This window comes from Cynoglossus semilaevis, chromosome Z, assembly GCF_000523025.1.
Source record: "Cynoglossus semilaevis isolate Cse_v1.0 chromosome Z, Cse_v1.0, whole genome shotgun sequence".
Taxonomy (NCBI): Eukaryota; Metazoa; Chordata; class Actinopteri; order Pleuronectiformes; family Cynoglossidae; genus Cynoglossus; species Cynoglossus semilaevis.
Window position 1 is genome coordinate 4,484,057 of NC_024328.1, and position 9,061 is coordinate 4,493,117.

At 37.0% G+C, this 9,061-nt stretch overlaps 1 protein-coding gene across 4 annotated transcripts in view; it reads right to left on the minus strand.

Annotated features, from left to right (window-relative positions):
- The window catches only part of LOC103397548 (major facilitator superfamily domain-containing protein 10), a 6,427-nt gene extending 2,320 nt beyond the window's left edge, over window positions 1–4,107 (minus strand). The window contains exons 1-8 of one of the 4 annotated variants that reach the window (XM_008335847.3): window positions 4,011–4,107; window positions 2,820–2,994; window positions 2,380–2,476; window positions 1,999–2,102; window positions 1,560–1,718; window positions 1,304–1,495; window positions 291–393; window positions 54–165 (exon numbers count right to left, since the gene is read on the minus strand). In XM_008335847.3, coding sequence (XP_008334069.1) covers window positions 54–165; window positions 291–393; window positions 1,304–1,495; window positions 1,560–1,718; window positions 1,999–2,102; window positions 2,380–2,476; window positions 2,820–2,969 — 917 coding nt within the window. In that variant the 5' untranslated portion in view covers window positions 2,970–2,994; window positions 4,011–4,107. Of the gene's footprint in view, window positions 1–53; window positions 166–290; window positions 394–1,303; window positions 1,496–1,559; window positions 1,719–1,998; window positions 2,103–2,379; window positions 2,477–2,819; window positions 3,977–4,006 lie in introns of those variants that run through there. The other 3 variants (XM_025053207.1, XM_017042937.2, XM_025053206.1) reach the window with 3 other exon arrangements.
- Window positions 4,108–9,061: the final 4,954 nt, after the last annotated feature.

A 9,061-nucleotide genomic window follows, 5' to 3' on the forward strand; every position in this document is an offset into this window, starting at 1 on the left:
TGAATTTCTAAAATATTGAGAAAAACATCAATACTGTCTGTGCATTTGTTCACCTGCTGAAGTGGAAACGTTGGTGTGTCAAAAAACTGAGAGTAAACTCCAGACCAGAGAAGAAGAAAAGATAAAAGAAGTAAATGAGTCCCAGGAGCCGCAGCTTCTTCATCTCTGTCAACACACAGCATCAGCATCATCATCTTTGACGTTGTTTTCATTAACTAGAATTGATAGCTGGAAAACAGCATGCTTCAACACAAACATGCTTCAAAAATGTAAACTTAAGTCAAACTCACGATCTTTTGGAGGAGGGGCTTCCGTTTTGGTCACAGCTGAGAAATTAAAGAGACTGAGTGGATTCAAGAGGCTGCTAGAGTCTGTGAAGATAGATGATGTAGTCTGGAAAGAAAAAAAAAATGAACCAACAACACATTTTAGAAATAAAGATCCATAACATAATACACAAAAACAACTTTTTCAGACCATAAGGCACACCGGGTTATAAGGCGCATTAAGCGTCTGAGTGTGTTTTTCCTGTATCGATAAAAAAAGGAGAAATAAGTTCTTGACCACGAAAAAAAACGACAGCCATGCGTCTGACTCGTTCTGCATCGCACCATACATCGACAATTCAAAAACACAAGTCAGAGTCTCTGCGTTATTGGAGGCACGACGCGACGTTGCACGGATTTGGGTTAAACAACCATACTGTAATAATAGTTGATGAACATCTTCTAATTGTGGGCTCCCAGTTGGTTTGACTTTATAAAATCAGTTCGAGCTCAGTAAGCACAACCAGAAGTAATACATAAGGCGCACCAGGTTATAAGGCACACTGTCAATTGCGCCTTATAGTGCGGAACATATGGTAATAACATCCATCCATCCATCCATTTTCATCCGCTTATCCGTTACCGGGTCGCGGGGGTAGCAGTCGCCACCCAAATCACACTGCACCGTACCAACCCCCCAAACCTTCCTGCGGGTGGTGAGTCCACTGGAAGGTACCAACCGCCCTAACCGGGATTCGAACTTGCCCAGGAGGTGAACCCTGGGGTTCCACACCAATGACAGAGACATTGCCTCTGGGCCAAAGCGCCACATGGTAATAACACTAATAATAAAATAAAATTCTAGAAATGACATCACTTTTTGTCATATTGCCATGTTCTCTGAGATCTACATCTTGTAGACTCCAATCATACCCCCTGAATCTCACCTAATCTTTGGTGACACCAATATTTACTTCCTGTCTGACCTCACTTTGACATCCTGCGTTACCTCATCTTGACTTCTGGTGTTACCTCACCTTGACTTCCTTTTTTAGTGTCTCTGGCACCATGATGCAGATGACAAGCAGATCCAGGGTGCTTAAGGTGAGGGCGAGCAGAGCAGGGATACTGTGGGAAACATTTCCTGTGGTGGTGGAGGTGAGGGCAAAATATGCCCCCATCAGAGGCCCAACAGTGAAGCCCAGAGAAAAGGATACACCCACCATTGCCTGTTGAACATCAGCATTCATTAGAAATTACACCTACATTTGTCATGTCCATAAACTTTCATACCATTCCTCGGTTCCGAGCTTTTGGACACGGCAGATCAGCCACGATGGCAGTGCAGAGGCTGATGTTGCCTTTACAGATGCCACCAATAACCCGGAACAGAAGGAACATGCTGAAGCTCTGTGAGACCGCCCACACTGCATAAGATGCCATCAGCCCCACCTGCAACACATTCAGATGTTACACAAGTTACACGATTTTTATAATACACTATGTACAGTTTATATACAACCAATTTTGCAAATAATAATGTCTTCGTACATAAATATTAATATTTACTGCAGTATCACAAACTGACCACAGAAGGCAGCCAAAGACCAACAGCTTCTGTGTCCTTTTGAGCTAAAAGCAATTCCTTATGAATTCTGGTATAGAAGAGTGAGTAATTAAGTGCCACTAATTTGAATGCATGTCACTGATTAAGTATGTGTTTGTGATTTACCGTAGTTAAGATTAGCAGAGGACGCCGGCCATGTCGGTCTGAAAGAGCTCCAGTCACGGGTGAAGACAGAAACTGTAGCAGTGAAAACAGTGCCCCGATTAAACCTGCAAGGTCATACAATAACATTTGTCATTTACTGGTCATACGACACAATAATTACTTATTATTAATTGTTTAACCCTTATTGGGTCTAGGTGACTCGGCCGTGACCTAGACCCAATATGTATTTGTGTGTGTGTGTGTGTGTGTGTGTGTGTGCATGTTCCTGTATTGCATGACTTGTGCCAACTTTTCCTCATATGGTGAAAAACATTGCAAGGACAAACGGTGTGTACAACAATGCGAAGGACCGCACAAGGGTTAAGAAACTAAGAAACACACCTCCAAACATGACATTGTTGTATTTCTTCTCCAGAGGAATCCCAAGAGTCTCTTTGAAACAGTCAACTAGACTCTGCAGGGATTGATACACAACATCCTAGAACACACACACAAATCAATGTGATATCAAAATTCCATAGAGAAAAATGGGGATTTTAGCAGAAGGAGCATGGATACAACACTCTTTTTCACTTTTTCACAGCAGTTAGATGGAACTAAAGACGACTGTTGGATTAGAGGTGCAATGACCTTGAAAAACCTACCAGTCCAGTTGTTCTGGTTAATTGCTCTGTAAAAGATGACCTGGATGGCACTTACATAGAATTTACATAGACATATATATTTAGATTGTGTTCAAGTGTTTTCACCCACCAAAAGCCTGCTAGGATAGAAACCTCATACTGCAGAGTAAATGTTTGTATGTGCATGTGTGTTCTCACCCCTGTTTGAGCATGATGCTCCAAAATGGATGGTAATAGAGGAAGAATGAGTGTGAAGGCAAGAAGGTCGAGCAGCAGAACAACAAACACTGTCCTGATCACACGTGACGAAAATGAGACGTCCTCTCTGTTTACTTCAGCCATCTTCATACCTATGTCCACAGCACAATGTTCCCTTTACGCACATACATGTACATAGATACACAAATACCTGGGTCAGAAATGTGCAGATTAATACTCCTTTTAATGCTACTATGTTAGTACTACCAGTTAGTAAAATGTTCGGCTAGTCTTCAGTAGCACATAACCTTCTTGGGCTGTGTAGAACATGCTTTGTCAAATTTGTCTATTACATATTAACATTTTTTTTACATGTTAGGCCATTTGCAGTGTTGTGGAACCTCAGGTTTCAGCTCCAATAGGAATAAATTATCACAAAACTGACAAAACGATTGCAAAAAAAAAGAATAAATGCATAAAAAATACATTAGAAAAGGGAAAGAAGCCAAGTAAAACTGAAGGTTAAAAGACGAATGTCAGAAATAGTACCAATTAATTATGTGATAAGTAGGTTTTAATCCAGTTATAGCTAGATTTCAGCCAAGGATCTAGCTATAGATCCTTGGCTATCTATATTATTTACTTGAAACACTTCCCCCCAAAAAACATCGCTGTTTTTCTTTTTTTTTTTTTTTGTATGTTTTAAACTAAATTACTTGTTTATATGTCTGAAAGTCTGATTGAAAAACAATTAAATAACTAAACCACATCGTAATTCTAAACATAATAATAATTAAATAAAGTAAGCGTAAAATTGGATTTGAATTTAAAAGTACTTTTACTGACAATGTGACGTCCCAATAAATTATCGTGAACGTTTCGTTGATTTCACACATTAAAAAACGATTTTACGTTAAAAAAAACCTTACGCCATTCAATTGCTTATCTATTCATTCATAAAGTTACGTTACACAATGACGTCAGAGAAGAACGAGGAAACACTTCGTAGACAAAATTAAAAGCTATTAAATTCATCAATTAAAAAAACTTCTTTAACTTTTACTGAATCAAACGAGTCTCTACAAAAGTGAATCTTTGTTTTTATCTAAAACTCTGATCAGTTTTACATCTACCTTCGATCGAACGTCAATGATTTTTAATCGTTAAAAACTATAAGGTATACTCACAAACCTTAGACCAGGAAACAGCTGCAGCAGTGACACTGAATAGGGCCGTCTCTCTTCAGTTGTGTCAATAAAGTTTTATACAAACGCATGCGGAAGTTGTGTGATGCCTTCAGGAACACCAGAAAGGCTCGTTTTTAGAAACTTCACGATTTGTTGTGTTTCGATTACAGCGCGATTAAAAGGTTGACACATTCATTACAATACTCTTAATTATACTCGATTATAGGAAAGTTTCTACCATGAAACTTTTGTCTTGTTTTTTGATTATTCAAACAACAGCTTTCGAACCGAATAATTGTACAGTTTCAGTGCTATTTGTCAAGAATGTTCCATTTGCCAATATCTATTTATTATAGCCATCTAACTGATCTATTTATATCAGGTGTGTCAAACTCATTTTCATCGGGGGCATCAGCAGTACAGTTCCTGTTGAAGGGCTGGTTATAAATGAAAATTCAGATATGGGATCCCCAACCCCCGATCCGCAGACCAGTACCAGTCCATAGGTCATTCCCTAAGTGCTGGGCCGCAGTGGGACATAGTGAAAAAATTTACAAATTTTTACAACCTTACTTCATTCAAAGAAATGGATTATTGGTTGTTCGATTAAATGTATATCATATAGCAAACAAACACAGTGATATTTAAGAAGTGAAATGAAGTTTATAGGATTTACAGAAAGTGTACAATAATTACTTAAACAAAAGTAGGCAGGTGCATACATTTGGGCACCCTTGTTTTATTGATTTGAATACCTTTAGCACTAATTATTGGAACACAACATTTGTTTGGTAAGCTCATTGACCCTTGACCTACATACACAGGTGAAGCCAATCATGAGAAAGGGTATTTAAGGTGGCCAGTTGCAGGTTGTTCTCCCCTTTGCATCTTCTCTGAAGACTGGCAACATGGGAGCCTCAAAACAACAGTCAAATGACCTGAAAACAACGATTGTTCAACATCATGGTTTAGGGGAAGGATACAAAAAGCTAGCTCAGAGATTTCAGCTGTCAGTTTCCACTGTAACGAACATAGTGAGGAAATGGAACACCACAGGCACAGTTCTAGTTAAGGCCTGTAGTGGCAGGCCAAGAAAAATCTCAGATAAGCAGAGGCGAAGGATGGTGAGAACAGTCAAACTCAACCCACAGACCAGCTCCAAACATGATCTTGCTCCAGATGGGGTTTTTCTGTTGGGTTGCCCAAATGTATGCACCTGCCTACTTTTGTTTAAGTAATTATTGCACACTTTCTGTAAATCCTATAAACTTCATTTCACTTCTTAAATATCACTGGGTTTGTTTGCTATATGATATATATTTAATTGAAATTGCTGTTCCGAACAACCAATGATCCATAAAAGAAAATCCTGAAAATGATCAGGGGTGCCCAAACTTTTTCATACCACTGTATATATACTGTATATATATTACTTTCTTTAAGATAATCTGTAAATATTTTAAAATAATATGTCATTCAAACTCTGATACAAGAGTCTAAAAGATGTTTTACGTTGAAAATGTAATGATCCTTTAATGCTCAGCATCTTGGTACCAGTCTGTAGTAACAGCTGGTACGGGGGACCAATTCTTGGAACAAAAAATATTGGGGACCACTGGTATAGATGTTCCATAACAGACTAATACTTGTTTCTGCTATTGATTGTTATTTATTCAAGTACAAATATTGTTCATTGCTGTGTAATGCTGTGGACAGGTTATTTACAGGATAAAATTCTGTAAATAACCTGTCCACAGCATTACACAGCAATGAACAATATTTGTACTTGAATAAATAACAATCAATAGCAGAAACAAGTATTAGTCTGTTATGGAACATCTATACCAGTGATTCCCTTAGTTACATCTATGCCAGTGGTCCCCTTAGTTACATCAATACCAGTGGTTCCCTCTTTACATCTATATCAGTGGTTCCCTTAGTTACACCTATACCAGTGGTCCCCTCAGTTACATCTATACCTGTGGTCCCCTTAGTTACACCTATACCAGTGGTTCCCATAGTTACACCTATACCAGTGGTCCCCAATATTTTTTGTTCCAAGAATTGGTCCCCCGTACCAGCTGTTACTACAGACTGGTACCAAGATGCTGAGCATTAAAGGATCATTACATTTTCAACGTAAAACATCTTTTAGACTCTTGTATCAGAGTTTGTATGACATATTATTTTAAAATATTTACAGATTATCTTAAAGAAAGTAATATATATACAGTATATATATTACTTTCTTTAAGATAATCTGTAAATATTTTAAAATAATATGTCATACAAACTCTGATACAAGAGTCTAAAAGATGTTTTACGTTGAAAATGTAAGGATCATTACATTTTCAACGTAAAACATCTTTTAGACTCTTGTATCAGAGTTTGTATGACATATTATTTTAAAATATTTACAGATTATCTTAAAGAAAGTAATATATATACTGTATATATATTACTTTCTTTAAGATAATCTGTAAATATTTTAAAATAATATGTCATTCAAACTCTGATACAAGAGTCTAAAAGATGTTTTACGTTGAAAATGTAATGATCCTTACATTTTCAACGTAAAACATCTTTTAGACTCTTGTATCAGAGTTTGAATGACATATTATTTTAAAATATTTACAGATTATCTTAAAGAAAGTAATATATATACTGTATATATATTACTTTCTTTAAGATAATCTGTAAATATTTTAAAATAATATGTCATTCAAACTCTGATACAAGAGTCTAAAAGATGTTTTACGTTGAAAATGTAAGGATCATTACATTTTCAACGTAAAACATCTTTTAGACTCTTGTATCAGAGTTTGTATGACATATTATTTTAAAATATTTACAGATTATCTTAAAGAAAGTAATATATATACAGTATATATATTACTTTCTTTAAGATAATCTGTAAATATTTTAAAATAATATGTCATACAAACTCTGATACAAGAGTCTAAAAGATGTTTTACGTTGAAAATGTAATGATCCTTTAATGCTCAGCATCTTGGTACCAGTCTGTAGTAACAGCTGGTACGGGGGACCAATTCTTGGAACAAAAAATATTGGGGACCACTGGTATAGATGTAACCAAGGGAACCACTGGTATAGGTGTAACTAAGGGAACAACCACTGATATAGATGTAAAGAGGGAACCACTGGTATAGATGTTCCATAACAGACTAATACTTGTTTCTGCTATTGATTGTTATTTATTCAAGTACAAATATTGTTCATTGCTGTGTAATGCTGTGGACAGGTTATTTACAGAATTTTATCCTGTAAATAACCTGTCTACAGTTGGGTTTCATTCATCATTGATGACATTTCTTGGTTTTCAAAACATTGTTTAATTAATAGACAGTTTGAATGCCAGTATATGAGATGTTAATAACAGATAACAGTATGTCATATGATAATAAATAAGTATCTTATCCATATTTTTAATGGAATAATGGCTCTCCCCATTTCCCTCCACTTACAAACACAAATTAATTTGTTTTAATTATTGAGGAAAGGTAGGTAGATTAATAACTTTTGATCCGACTTCCAAGTGTCTTTTGTACTGCTAGAGATCCAGCAGCTTGCAGTTGTTCTCTTTTGGTTACTGGTTCACTACTGTCTTTACTCGTGTATTTGTTAATTTGTTTATTTTTGAATATGGCTTGTAATTTCATATAACTCAAGCTTTACATTCTTATTCACAGCTATCGCTGTGATTGTTTGAAATTGCCTTTTCTGTTTGCTGGTGTGCCTAACACTGTACCTAGCCGAACTATTTCAACAATTTGCTGTAAGCTGGTTTTTGCTGACAATAATATTGTAACAATGTTATCAAATAATATTACTGTATTTTCCGCACTACAAGGCGCACTTAAAAGCCTTTAATTTTTTCAAAAATCGACAGTGCGCCTTGTAACCCAAATCCGAGCAACGTCGCACCGTGCCTCCAAACACCCGGAGACTCCGAGTTGTGTTTTTGTATTGTCGATGTTTGGTGCGATGCAGGACCACTCAGACACATGGCTGTCGATATTTTCGTTGTCAAAAACTCTTTATTTCTCCTTTTTTATCGGTACAGGCAAAACACACTCTCTGCAAAATAAAATCCGCACGGAACAGCGTCAAAACAACAATACGGTGACCATTCAGAACAAAAATACTGACAACCGCCGACTCTGGAGGGGCGAACAACAACAACAGCGTCCTCCAGGGTCTAACTTAAGTCACTACCCCTTTCCACAAATCTCCGTCCCTATTGATCTCCGACGATCGCTGTTTTGTTTCGCTTAATTCGCCTTGTAACCCGGTGCGCGTTGTGTATGGAAATAGACCCGTTAATTGATATCGCGCCTTATAATGCGGTGCACCTTATGGTCCGAAAAATACGGTACTAATCAAGCCTAGTGTCCAATACTGACCTCTAATGCATTATATATAAGCCTCTTTGTTTAACCTTCCTCTGGTGTTCGGGTCGGCACCGACCCGTTTCCAAGTTTTAAATGCATTAAAAAACACGTAAATTAGTTTATTGCGTCAAGGCTTTTTGACTTTGTCAAGAACCTCTATTTCAACAAAATAAAACAAAAAAATTTTTTTCACTAAATTATAAAATGCTCTGGTTGAAATTATGACCTTTGTGTTGTTCGGGTCGGTTTCGACCCGGTTATAAAAGTCGTATTATAAAGCAATAATTAGAACCAAAACTTAAATCCTAAGTGCACTGTCAGCCAAAACACTGACAGACAGCTCCTCTCCCAAACATGTGAGCTTTAGGGGATGCTCATTTTGCCTTGTTTTCCAGTATTCCTGCACAAAAACAAAACAAATACCTCATGATGAACATGGCAGGGCAGCTGCTGCAAATGTCATCAAAATGACCCCTGGAATCACAAGGTTTGCTGTGACAAGAGTCAGTGACATCAAGACATGTTTTGAGCTATTTATGCCATTGTCACTAAAAAGAGTCATCATTGCTATGACAAACCTGGAAGGAAAAAAAAGTCCAGGGCGACATGTGGAAAGACATTGATGAGGAATACCTGGATGCCT